Below are 15,000 nucleotides of genomic sequence, written 5' to 3' on the forward strand. Positions count from 1 at the left end.
ATATATATATATATATATATATATATATATATATATATATATATATAATATATATATATATATATATATATAATGAATATGAAATATATATATATATATATATATATATATATGAATATGAAATATATATATGTATATATATGAATATGAAATATATATATATATATATATATATATATATATATATATATATATGAATATGAAATGAGGTGCCCAAAAAGCAGGCTAAGGGGGTATCCGGCCTTTTTTCCAACTCTGACAACAAGGAGGACGAGCTCACCGAGGACAAAACCATGGTGACCAATGTATGATTCAATGAGTAGCTCGAGTTTTGCCACTTATCACTTACACTTTTCATGTTTGATTTAAATTAAAATACACTATATGAGTATTATTGTGGACAAAAAGCTGGTCTCAATATTAATTTTACAGGCTTAGGTGCATCATTCTTTCTTGATATAGGTTTCCAAAAGTCAACTGGGCATTGAGAAAGTGGGGACAATGCAGGGGACAGTTACAAAAATACATCACCAATTCAGATTTGGACTTTATGATATACCAGTATAGCTTTTGACACGCATATTATTCTTACCAGTACCTGGAAGATAACACTTGAAAAAGGAAAAGCAAGCCAGAAATGATAATTACAATAATACAAATACAAAAGAAGCACAGGTATTATTATTTGAAAAAAAATATACATAACTTATACTTTAATTTTTACTCAGTACATAAAATAACAAGTAATCTAACTTTGTCTTCCAAAATGGCAGAGTAGTCTTATGATCTACACATAATTTACATCCTCTGAAGCACAATTCATTAACAATCATGAAATATAATGAATGTATAAAAGCAAAGTGCAATTCATCAAACAATTTTTTTATAATGTAAATTTGCTGACAGGACACTGCTGGCCATTACAAACTTCAAATCACTTTATATTTCAGATTCAGTGATTCAATTGTAGAACGGCTGCAGTAAATGTTCACAAAATACATAAGAAATCTGATGTTTGGGGACTTACATGCAAGAATTAGGATTACTCATGACTATTACAAATTCCTGTCCTTAATTAAGTATCTTGTATTTGATTTTTTGCTTAACAAAATAAACAGTTTGAATGTGGAGGGAGTAATCTTGATTAGACTGGACTAATTGCATCAGCAATCTGTAACTTTTGTTACTTAATAATTTCTTACAAACATGAAACTCTCAAAATAATATAGAAAAGGAAGTGTAGGTTAGTGTTATCTAAAGAACATAAATATCATTCCTCCTCATAAATTGCATTTTCTACAACTTTTCATTCCATAACAATAAAATTTGTGATACTCTAAAATCACCGCTAGTAACAATATATGGAAATGTGAGAAGAGCTTGATTTGTGACAGAATAGTCCTTCATTTTCTTTCTATTAGATATAAAATTGAATTTCAATTTGTTTTCATTCTGGTTTGATATAAATGTACCAAACAAAAGCCTGTTTTTCCCTCTGTCATCAATTCCTAATACCACCATGAGTTAAAAGACATATAAGAAGATGAAGAAAGCGAAAAAGGAAAATAAGATACAGAAAAAAAAAAAAAAAAAAAAACAGAAATGGAACTGATAAACTGGAAATATAAGGTGTCATACAATAAGAATTCTTATCACATACATATAAAATCTCAAACAAAGAAGAAAAGTTCTGTACTTGCATAATCTAATGTCCTGGGAAAATATTACCTTTGTTTCTACTGCATATTGCTACTTAATTGTATAACATTGTTAAAAGTATTCATACCTAGAGAACCAACTGAGTTCATCAAGATAATTTAAATTACACATTACCTGCTATGCTGCCAGAGTCTTTTTTTAATAAGCAGAGAGTGTACTATGACGAAACTTACTTGAATTCATTCCATGAATAACAACCCTAAATTCTGAACTTACAATTAAATTTCTTATAACCTTTAACAACTCCAAATTTCTACTTGACCTCTGTATATGTGAAGTAATGCAAGAATGGATTCAAAATCTAAAAGCCACCACTTATTTCAGAGAGCCTGATGTCACGTCATCATCTATCATCATAACAACAACAACAGGATTGTTAGATGTTTCATGACAAATTCACTATCACTAAAAAGCTGAAGCATATTAAAAAATTAGTAAAAGACTGATGATTTTAAATAAGCTCTATTTAATACCTTACAACATACTATGAGAAAAAATTCTCACAGAAAGTAGTTGGCAAAGAGTGAGTTACTTGTTAGTACATTAAGTAATAGAGCACAAGGAGTTACTACTATTCGATGGAAGACAATGTGGAGTGTGTATTGGCAGCTCTTAAGGGTCAAAACTTACCTTTATTTAATAACAGATATCTGTACCAGTATCGCATGAAAGCAATATTCTCCCAGTGTCATTTATTTTGTTTTGGATTTTTTTCACTTCTAACTGAGTCTGATATGTGTCATTAAGTACTTCAAAAGTAACTTTAAGGAGGCCGTCACTGTAGATTTTTGACGAATGTTTTTAAAAATACTCGAAATTTTTTTAAAAATCTTGTGTAATCTAGTAGTAATATTTCTGCTAAATACTTTATAATAAAGAAGTTATGACTAAATATCTGACCATCATTACACAGTATGTCCTCCTTACACAGTAAAGGGACACAACTAATGGTAGATGTTATTTTAGTATTTAATAAACATAATATGATAAGAAATAATTCTTACTCACAGCTGCAGCAGTTGTTTATACATTTAAATACCTCACATGGTCAGGTTAGGCACTGCAAAGCATGTGGTGACATGCGGTACTTCTACAATCATGTACAGTTATTGCCATTAGTACCTTGCAAAAGAGGGGGGCCAGGTACCAGCTGCACTTCAGAATACCATGTGAATGCCATAGAATGCAGCAAGATTGATGCAGAGATAAGAATTCTAAAAAATAATAAAATAAATAACTACTTTGATGATTCTAATGGGGTTTGGGTCACTTGAAAGCTGAATAAATTTGGATTTTTCACATTTCAGGAAAATAGAAGACGATAATAGAAGCCCATATATTACATCATAAGTTCTTAAGACTGAGCATTTAGAAAAAAAATAAATTCCCATTAAACTAAAAGGAAATTGAAAATCCTTCAAATATAGATTTTAGGTATTGCTATAGAGTATATGTGGTATTTTTCAAAAATTTTGGTTAATGGATAAAGTGCGAATATCAAATTTTGTGATTTTTCAAAAACTTGTTTTTTAAAAATAACTTCATTGTCTATTATTCAAAGTATATGAAACTTGGTGGTGTTTATCACCATATATGTATATACATCTTATTACAAAATCAAGAAAATCCGATCATAAATGCCTTATTTCGTCCTCGAGCGTGACGGCCCCCTTAAGGTGTTGCTAAAACAAAGATTAAAGGGACTCAGAAATACCCTGCACATTACCCAACAACTTGTAGATTTCTGTGTTACAAATTCTCCAACAATTACTCATACTCTATTCCATGTATTCGTTTAATAACTCATTTTTGTCAAATCTAAAACCTGGCCTTCTAAAAATACTGTTGTTTTACAAATAATAACAATATATCTATTTAACTAATGTATGAATGGGAGGTAAACAAAAATGCTTTATTCATTACTATTACCTAATAAACATGAAAGAGGTGCTGAAGAAATGCATAATCAAAATAGTTCATTATGCCTTCAACTCTTTGAGTATGCTAATACTGAACCACGAAACACATACATACAAGCAAAAAGAAAGAAAAAAAAAACTAATGGAGTATCAATCCCTTAGGCACACCTATCAGAGATATTGCACATACCCCAAAATATGCAAACACAGTAAAGCTCAGAATATCTGATAAATATGTGATACTTTTTCTTTCTTCCTTAAAGATCCTTCATCTAAATGCTGTTCATATCTTACTGACCTGCAATAAACACTTTGCGTACTGTAATAATAATAAATACAGAGCATAAAAGCACCGATGCTTAAGTATTTAGCCTTATCAACATATCACAAAGAAATATTACATAAAACTCTAAAGTAAAGATTACCATTACAAAAATCATTACACTTCATTATGCCTGCCTTAATCCTATCACATAAAAATGCACTCACTTTCTCACTATCCTTACAAAGTGTTTATAATTTGCAAAGTCATGGCTCAGCGAAGAAACTACGCAAATATATCTTTCAAGCCATGTAATCTGGGATGGAAACTGCAGTCAGAAACATAAAATAGGACAACTCGAGAATAGTCTCTTTCTGGAATAATTCAGCCTCAGATAGAGACCAAAGTCGAAATTTACACAACTAAACAAAGTCAGGTGCACTACTGAAAGTTTCACATAAATACCTATACTGTAATTTACAGGAACACAAATAATAGTGTCATGATAAACAGGAACACAAATAATAGTGTCATGATAAACAGGAACTCAAATGATTGTCTATGTATACAAATTAACATATAAAATGCATTTATTACTATAAAAAAATAATAATCTCATATCAGTATGTACTTAAGTTATCTGAATATAACAGCCAAATGATAGAATTTGTATATACATATATACATATACATATACGTATACATACACATATGCATATATATACATATACATATACATATACTTATACTTATATATATACATATACTTATATATATACATATACATATACATATACATATACATATACATATATATATATATATATATATATATATATATATATATATATATATATATATATATATATATATATATATATATATACATATACATATACATATACATATACATATACATATACATATACATATACATATACATATACATATACATATACATATACACACACATACACATATATACACATACATGTATACACATATACATGTATACACATATACATATATACATATATACATATTTACATATATACATATTTACATACATATACATATATATACATATATATAAATATATATAAATATATGTACAATATACATGTACATATACAAATACATATATACATATATTACAAATATATATATACATATATATAGATATAGATATAGATATATGTATATATACTAAAAAACACACACACACATACACACGCACACGCACACGCACGCGCACACACACACGCACACGCATACTCACATGTACATGCACATGCACACACACACGCACACGCATACACACACGCACACACACACGCACACAATCATATATTTTGTGAAATATCAATTTGTGACTAGGTCATACTCTGACATTTATCCCTATGCAATGTCAATTTACTTTTCTATCACAAGAAATAAATTCAGCATAACCAATCCCAACTACCTATACGCAAACCAAACCATTTCATTATTCAAAACTTCATCTCTTTAAGCACTCGGGTAAAGAATCTGTCATACGTGTTAATTGTAAAATTCCTTGTGAACACACCCTCCAAATTTTATATTTTCTAAAAGTACATATTATTGCAGGTAATAACTGTACTTGATTAAAACAAGAAATCAGAGAAACATAATGAGAATAAAATCATTAAAATATTATGTAACAATTCTACATAAATTTGTATATAAAGTCAAAGTATTCAGATCACTTTCGTTCAGCAGTCTGCACATCTCCGTAAATTATCCCAATGTCTAAATATTTTCTAATCTTCTTTGTCATTCCTTACATCCCACAGGTTTGTTTATGGAAATGAAAAACACAGCTTTGGAATGTATCATATATCGAGTGGCACTTAGAACTGTTTCTTTAACACCCCCCTCAAAAAAGAAAGAAAGAAAAAAAAAAAAACATGATCCTTGCTATTTAAGCTATACATAAAAAAATAATAATAATAATAAAATACATAAAAATATAAATTTTCATTTAGACAAGAGCACAAAAACAGAGAAAATAACTAAACTCATGCAACACAATCCACATGATTTTCAAGTGCACTATTATCATCACAATTTTAATAGACACCGCCACTTTATTTCACAAACTGGACAAAAAAATTAACTGTGATCCAGCCAAATATGAATGAGTTCCCTTGGTGCCTAAACTTAAGCAGGTTTGAGGGACTGCTGACTCTGAGAAGGGAACAGATTAAGAAACTAGTGTTTACAAAACCAAGAGAGTTCTTTAAGAATCACCAGTCCTTGATGTTCTCCTTTAAAGGCTGGAATATAAGTGTGACACAAATACTTTTCATGTTTGACTTTATGACCTTGGCTGATAAGAATTATGTGCTGGGATGATGCACACATGACCCCATGAATTTTTTGTTTACTTATTTTTTAATGCACACGGCTAATGAAGTGCTTTTTGTCCTAAAAGCTTGCAATTTTAAATTAAAAATAATATCACAAAAATATTGGTCTCAGTAATAATGAACTGCTGCAACTGGTCAACTAAATAAGAAAAAAATAATAAATTGGGTGTAGCTTAAAAGCTGCTGTATTAAATCTTCCTATCGAATTCCAATATACATGTGAAGTAATATGTAAAACATCATAAAAATACTTCAAATTGACATTCTCTATAAATATAAGAAACCTCTTTAACTATTTCTAGTAGTTTGCATGTTCTTGAAAGCAGAATAGAGTTCAAACCCTACAAAAAACAACAGGAAGATATATCTGAAAAAGGGATAACAATCGGTCTAAACTGTAGTTTCTGAGTCTTGCTGCGAGTTGGAAGAGGGTTTTCTAGCAAGGAACTTGGGCCCCGTCAGTTTGATTGCAGCTGCCCCTAGAGGAGCAGTCACCAAAATCACCATTACTGCAATAGTAACAACCTGCAAGGGAAGTATGAATCACAAGTTAAGATATCACTATGAAAAATGTTCCACATGGCTGTGCAAATGTAAGAAAAGACAATAATATTAAAAGTAAAGAAAAAATCTCATCACTGAAAAATGTCAATGACCAGGAATGCTTAATCATTCAGAACTCCCCATTAAATGAAATCTTACCATCTAAAGTATATTTCTATATTCTCTGGGCAACTTTCAGGATTAAGGGCATGCAATTATCCATTACCAACCTGGTCTGATTACATAACTTATATCAATACCTTTATATTGGGCAAATATAATAGTAGCATACTGAACAACAAATCAAAATACCTATTTTAGTTTTAAACTCTTAAGTCAAACTTCTAAAATACTGCCAATATGTCTCACTTTTTATCACCATTCACAATAAATAACAAAAATAAAAAGTATCCATAATTTGACAGATGAAACAGAAAATCAATTGAATATAAGATATACATGTCCATAAAGGAAGAACGTAACTTGATAACATATATTTCAAAGGCTACTACAATTTCATTACCTCCCCCCCACTTTTAAATGTGTTTACCTACAAAGTATATTTACCCCTTCATTGTTTTTTAAATAATATGGTTTTATCACAGACATTGTTAAAATCCATCTATCAACAGTAGATTTGAAAGATTGTAAAAAAGTTTCTAAAAAATGTATTATCCTTGTCAAAAGGCCAGATCACAGGTGTTATTCATATTAAGCATCACAACAGAAAACTGGCAGTCATTAAAATGTGAAAAATATATCAACGTATTTTCCACTTTCTGCTCCTATAAATGCTTTATCTAACTGTTACCAAATAATGTCCAAATAAGCTTTGGCACAATGTCAAGGCATTTCAAACACAAGTTTCTTAAGTCATATTACAGGAAAACTAAAATGTATGTCTCCCAATATGTATGTGAATTCAGACTACCCATCCATTAAAATACAAACACAGATAATGTGAATAAACAAACCTGAAAAAAAGAGAAAAAACAAGATAAATTAACACATCAACTAAAAGAGTATAACATATGAAATTTCATGAAAACTTCTTTCATGAAATCACTTAAAAGTACCTCACTGATCCCTTAAATCTAAATAGACAAACATAAAAAAAGTTTACTACTTAATGAAAGCAAGAAACCAATAACTATATTTTGGTTTATTTTGTACATTACTGTGTTTAAGAATTATTTTCATCACCTTGGTAAAGTGTTTTCTGATAACATTCGAGAGCAAGCAAAGTACTACCATGCAAGTGTCCCTACAACCTTTCAAATCAAATACTTCTACAAAATGTGGTTCTACAAGTACCTCTACAAACCAAACAGAAGTGATCATCTCTGCAACAAATATCTGTTTTCAACAAGTATTTCTGGCAACCCAAGCAGTTCTGGAAGCCTCTCAGCAACATAAATAGCTCCACATGAAACCCTGCAACACAAACATTTCAACAGGTGTTTCTGTTACAGAAGCAATATGAATAAAAATATGATATGAATACTACTGAATTAAAAGGGAAAAACAGAACACAGACTGTTCATAAAGAGATACTGTAATCTTTGATTTTTTCTGTAACAGAAATAGATCTAGTTATTTCTACAACACAAAACCAAAATATTAAAGAAAACCAAATAATTACATCATTAATTAAAAACAAGGCATATAAACATGCATGCAATATCAACTCTAAAGGTTCTACGTGATTATGTACGAATTCCTTCGCCATTAAAATTCCAGTGTAAATCAAATGTGTAAATCAAAACTGAAGTGAAATTAATGTATTAGTAATAAAAAATATTTTTAATTATACAGCATGCATTATCTTAAAAAATAAAACATGCAAATATACTGAATAATTTTCAATTTGCAGTTTCTATTACATATGCCCAAAATAACAATATTTACTGATATTACTAAGCAGAACACAATCATATCACTTCATAGGATGTCAAAAATCAAACATTTTTACTCCTTAATAAAAACTAATGTAATTATTTTACTCTAAACATAAGTAAGAATTCCTTTACAAATTTCTTAACAAATACATATTCTAAATGTAAGGAAACTATACAGTATCCTCACCTAATAACTGTCACATCATCATCTGTTATCATTTACATTATTTCATGTTCTTTCTATTTACTTAGTAAATTCTAACATTACTTGATACCACTTCACTCCAAAATCATTTCTCTTCCTCACTAACAATGAAATATACTACAGGATACCTCACTTCTAACAAAATCATAAAAATATATGAAGATCTCTTCTTTACAGTTTTGCTGTACAAAAAAAAAATCTTGAACAATCCCTAGTGTCTAAAAGCATTTCAGGTTTCTTCCCAGCATAAAAGTTTTCATAACACATTCAAATCTTGAAGGCATTTTTCTTTTTTCTTTCAGACTGACAGGTTGATGCTACATCACTGCTTAATTGTGCCACATTCATCAGCAGAGTCATCCAAACCAATACAAAAACCCACTTATCTCTTAAGAAAAGATCCACCACTAAGAAACTATTTGACTAAGCTTCTGATACCTATGATTTGCACAAAATAACTTATTTTTGGACATTAGTATATAACACCTTCATCCAAGCTTCCCACAACCTTAATCAATTAGTAAAAAAATAATAATAACTTAAAGACTGAAGTACAACTAGGAAAAAAAATAATGTGTTTCAACTTTCACCAAAGCTTACTTGCATCTGTCATTCCATCCCATGCATCAAATCAATCCCATATCCTTACCACACCTAAAAAAATCAACATCTTCAATCACCAATTCTGGAAAGGGAAACACTGCCCGTGCATGATGCATGAAATCAATCTTCTGAGATAGGTTTGTGATAAAATTCTCATCTGGATGTATAGTGTTGGCATGAAAACACTTTGAGCAGTAGCATAGTTATGAAAATACTTAATTACCTGAAGAAATACCAAACTGGAGGAAAGTTTATAGACTAAATGGACTAAGAAAAATGAAGGGAACTGATTACACTGTTCACAAGTTTTTAAATGCAAAATTATATAACAGAGAAACTGCACTTGTCACTGGAGGATATTTGTGACTCATTATCATTACACATTATTTTCATCTTCTATTTTACATATTTCACCTATATTTTTTTCATCTCATGATTATCATATTCCTTTTTTGTATCTTTCATATTCTATATTAACAACTTTATTGAGAAGAATATTTTCCATATCAGTTAACGATAAGACTCCAATGCCCCCTCTGTGCCTGAAATTCCACAATTTAGTGCCAGGTTCATTATTAAACTTAACATTGAGTTCTAAATCTAGTTATTTTTACTGACTAATGCATCTGCTAATTTTCACCAAATAAGGCTGATAAGAAAGAACTACTTTATCATATCATTAATATTAATAGAATAACATGAGACTCACTCACTCACTCACTCACTCACTCACTCACTCACTCACTCACTTACTCACTCACTCACTCACTCACTCACTCACTCACTCACTCACTCACTCACTCACTCACTCACTCACTCACTCACTCACTCACTCACTCACTCACTCACTCACTCACTCACTCACTCACTCACTCACTCACTCACTCACTCACTCACTCACTCACTCTCTTTTATCTACCTTGTATATTTTACAAAAATTAAATGTACTCGCAGTGTTATTGAAATGTAGCTGTTATATCAGTTTAAAAACACAATATAAAGGCTCACTGAAAGAAAAATAAAAAAGAAGGAATGAAATAAAGAAAAATAAATGTCCCATAAAAACAGAATACTTAGAATCCTATGCTACCTCTACAATCTTTTCAAACACACAAAATTATATTATGCTATACAATATGAATTTATTCAAAAGCAACTGCAATAAATATATCTACTGTACAGAATTCAAAACATTTAAATAATACACAATTTAATGCTCCAAGTAGGACAAATAAAACAACAGTAAAGACCACATGCATAAAGGGTACTTGCCACCCTCACAGCAAACACAGAAATGAGTAAACACAAACCTTCACCCCACGCTGAATATCCTCTGAGTCAGGTTCACTATCAGACCCCTGGACGTAATCTAAGGCTAAAGACCCAATGGCAGCCTGAAATGGTAAAGGATTACGTACAAACTGAGGCAGACAAGTCCAAGTAAAATTCTTTCTGCCCTTATGTGATCACATGTTTTTTTTTAGAAAGCTAACTGGATGAAAATTATATAAATATATGTTCATGTGTGTATGTACGCTTGAATATGAATCATCTATATATATTTGTTATGACTACAAGATTTTTTTTTTTATAGATTATGATATTTACGGTAAGTTTGGGGAAGATTATCTTCTATTATCAAGAACATTCTTTGCCTACAAATGTTCGACTCTTACCTGCACAGTGGCCTTTGGAAGCCAAGCAATAGCAATAAATAATCTCTCCCACACAGTAAACGAGGCACCCATCACAACAACGAATGAGGTAGCAACTCTTAGAGTTAGTCCGACTATCAGTGCAAGTAAACCCCATCCTACGGTGCTTGGCTCTATGGCCATGACCTGAAGTTTAGGGAAAAGGAAAGTAAAACATGTGATATTTAGATGTCTAAGCCAGAGTCATATTCAATGAGAGATTTTTTATTTCATTTTTCCACGCTGTATGAACTAAAAAAAAACAAGTTGATATATTTCAATTTACAACTGTCTGCATCATCAAAAGCCTTACATCAATCTCTGCGCCAATCAAGCAAAAAAGCATTGGCTGGAAGATCTCCCATAAGAAGCGATAATATTTGCCAACAGCAGCATCCTGAAAAAAATAATAAATAAAGATCATATCCAAATCTTAACTTTTTTCTCTATACTCTATTCTTTCAATATCTATAAAAGCTTTAAGAAGAAGCTGCGTAATCTTTAACAATGATATTACTCTTGTAGCAAAGCCCAGTTATCAATAGTATTCAAACAAGTTAACACAGTTTATTTACTCAAGGAATTAATGCTCCCTTTTACCTTTCTAATAAATACAATTCCTTGTTTATTCCAGCTAAAAATAGCAGCAGCATTATTTCTTTTTATAAAGAATCTTAATTACCTATTTGGGGAGGGCAGGTATTTTCAATTGTATTTCCTAAGAAGAGTACAAATTAAGTATATTCTATAGGCAAAAAACTTTTCCATAAGTGTATTAATCTGCCAAATCCACATGTATTCTAATATCAGGGACTGGAAAAAACACCTTCATCTACAAGTCAGTAGTCTGTAATTGTTTTGAAAAATACTACACCAATATTAAATATAAAAAGATATATATCACTCACACTGTTTAACTAATTTATACAATGTGCTAAAAAGAGAAGACATTAGCTGACTACATACTTCTGCATACTGACAATATGTCACTATAATGAATTTGTAGATCAAGATGATTCTGCATTTTTCAGTAAGGTACAGAATGGTGAACCAATGGCTTGCAAAATATATAATGCCTAGTTGTGCACTTTCACTGATATATTTTGCAATAAAATGATTAATCAGGTATATGTGTACATACCATGCACAAATAATTACAATATTCTGAATAACTTCTTTTCAGTATGAATACATTTTTCAGTATTCATTATACTCAGGAAAATTTCTGGCTCTATTCTAAAACAGCAAGGAAAGTCAAATAAGCAGAACAAACAAGTCGAACAAGTGTGAAATTTACTTAATACAACAAAAGGCTAAATGTCAAAAAAGTATCAAGTATCTGGTCCCTTAAACATCTTCAATTATCCTATGTATATCAATGGAAAGAACAATCAACAACATAAATAAATAAATAAATGAGAGATAAAATCTACACTTACAACAAGAGACCTTTTGTTTGCCAAAGATATAGAATAAATAAAACTTTTTTTTTTTAAGTTTTTCACAATCACATCATGAAATACAAAAAACAAAACAAGGGGAGTGGGTGTGCAGCAGGGATGACACTTTATGCAAAATCTTTTACAGCTGTTTTCTTGTAGTATATTCATGTCGGACTGTGAGGACTGACAAACAGACATTCAGTTCAATTATTCTAGCAGCTAGGATACAGAACAACACTGCATAATGTAAACAAACCTCATTTCCTGGTTTACGCCACCCTAAACCAGCAACAAAGGCTACTGTCAACACAGCAATTGCTCCTGAGCTCTCCAGTCCCACCTAGTAAAGCAATTTCATTTTATAAAACATGACTGACGTGGGTCTAAAAGTACCTGAAAAATATGAAAATGTTAATCAATCCTTTCTGGTTTGACTTTAACAAAGTGAGCTTTCTATCAAGAAAGGATTCAAAAAAATTTAATGTGAATTTATGTATCAAATGTTATTTTGAAACAAATATCATAAACTCAAAAGCGCAATGTGGTTTGCATGGGGAAATACAAGCAAATATTTACAATTTTCCTCAGTAATCCTTTAAAGTCCCTCAGTTAGCAAACTAAATTGTTTTTTCCTGCTTTTGTAAGGAGATTCCTAACCTGTTTCCTGCAAGCAATACCAAGTTTTCTGATGTTGTGATGCAGTCCTCCTAAACAGCACTTTAAGTTGCCCTTATTGAAGACCAGGTATGTATGCCAAATCTTAAATTTTCACCAAAGTTAATGAGTAGGACTGTTGACCATACCAGCAAAATCCATCACTGATGCCTTAAGGTGCAATTCAACTGGCTTTGTCTTCATCCAGTATTTAAATTGCAAAAAGCACCCCCATAATAGACCACACATGCCTCTCATTTGAATAACACCACCCTTGGTACTTCTCATCTGAGCAACATGGAGTGCAAGGACTTATTCCATTTCACTGTAGTTTCATCTTTCATAGCATATATTTTGTTTAAGAAAGAAACGTGGAAACTGATTTACTGATTCAAAATCATTAACGCTAGTCTGACATGTCGTCGACATGAGTTTGGGTCCACAGTTTCAAATTCTCCATTTCTTGTTTATTTGTTTTTGGTAATGAAAAACAAAATTTGTGATAATTAACTCTAAAATGTTTTCAATAAAATCTCTAACATAACTTCTGTTGACTCCATAGATATTGATGATTACAGACAATAGCTTTTAGTTGCACCCTGGAAAGCCCAGAGATACCCGAGGAAAGAGAATACTCTCAGTTGTGTTATTGCTGGTTCCCCTCAGCCCCCAGATTTCACACCAAAGTGACGTGATTCGGCCCAGAAAGCTGCGCTTACAGCCAGACCTGCACGAACACAAGACCAGTTGAACCACGCCATACGTATCCTTGCAGGCACTTTAAACAGGTAGAGGCTAATAATTCTGAGTTGTATCTTTATGCAGCATTACCAATACCAATATATATACTCTTGAAATGATACATTTATAAAAAAGGCATTTCACTTCATGCTCTAGCTAATCTGTAGACCTAGATATTGCATATTAGCAACTGTATTGTAAAACTCTTATTTAACTACACGGCCAGCAATACATGATGGTCAGCAGATAAAAAAGCAAGGATTTAATGTATTACTGCATATCAGTCCTATGAACAAATAATCATAAATTAAACAGACATGAAATTGTAAATACCTTGTGACTCCCAAACATGGCAAGACCACCAAGACCAAAGAGCATTAGCAATTTATAGATTGCCCTGTTCTTCTTTTCTCTATATGGCAGATACCAACATACAATACCAAATACAATGCCATATACTATTCCTGTGAATATTTCAAATGGCCCTTTCAACACTGTCCATGTTGTTGAACCTGGAAAAAAAATAGTAATGTGTTGCATTCACTGGAACAAAATGGAATGCCGTTCCCTAAATTTTCAATAAAAATATGGGTTGCTAAGTCATCAACACACAATACATTATTTCAAAGGCATGCATAATGCAATGTCTGCATAATATCAGTGGGTATTCAAATAATTATCACCAATTTGTCACTTAACATACAATTATCAACATGATGTTCAATATATCCTCAAACACTATCAACTTTTTAAGTACACCTTCACCTAATATGAAAAAAAACTCACATTATTTAAGATGAGATGCTTACCCTACTACAATTTAGACATCATGGAATCTGATTACCCTTTACCAGTGATGAAAATCTCAGTTAACAAAATATCTTACTAAGTAGTAGCAAAGAAGTAAACAATTTTTTCATATTCCTTTTC

General features: G+C 31.0%; 1 protein-coding gene across 4 annotated transcripts in view; it reads right to left on the reverse strand.

The window, feature by feature from the left end:
• Nucleotides 1-663: 663 nt before the first annotated feature.
• The window catches only part of LOC113800566 (sodium/hydrogen exchanger 9B2), a 29,802-nt gene continuing 15,465 nt past the window's right edge, over nt 664-15,000 (reverse strand). For 3 of the 4 annotated variants that reach the window (XM_027351370.2, XM_027351376.2, XM_027351363.2), the window contains exons 10-15: nt 14,404-14,582; nt 12,932-13,015; nt 11,547-11,630; nt 11,216-11,380; nt 10,850-10,933; nt 664-6,815 (exon numbers count right to left, since the gene is read on the reverse strand). In XM_027351370.2, the coding sequence (XP_027207171.1) occupies nt 6,681-6,815; nt 10,850-10,933; nt 11,216-11,380; nt 11,547-11,630; nt 12,932-13,015; nt 14,404-14,582 (731 nt within the window). In that variant the 3' untranslated portion in view covers nt 664-6,680. Of the gene's footprint in view, nt 6,816-8,147; nt 8,268-10,849; nt 10,934-11,215; nt 11,381-11,546; nt 11,631-12,931; nt 13,016-14,403; nt 14,583-15,000 lie in introns of all 4 variants that reach the window. The other variant, XR_003474970.2, reaches the window with a different exon arrangement.

This window comes from Penaeus vannamei, chromosome 32 (genome assembly GCF_042767895.1).
Source record: "Penaeus vannamei isolate JL-2024 chromosome 32, ASM4276789v1, whole genome shotgun sequence".
Classification (NCBI taxonomy): domain Eukaryota; kingdom Metazoa; phylum Arthropoda; class Malacostraca; order Decapoda; family Penaeidae; genus Penaeus; species Penaeus vannamei.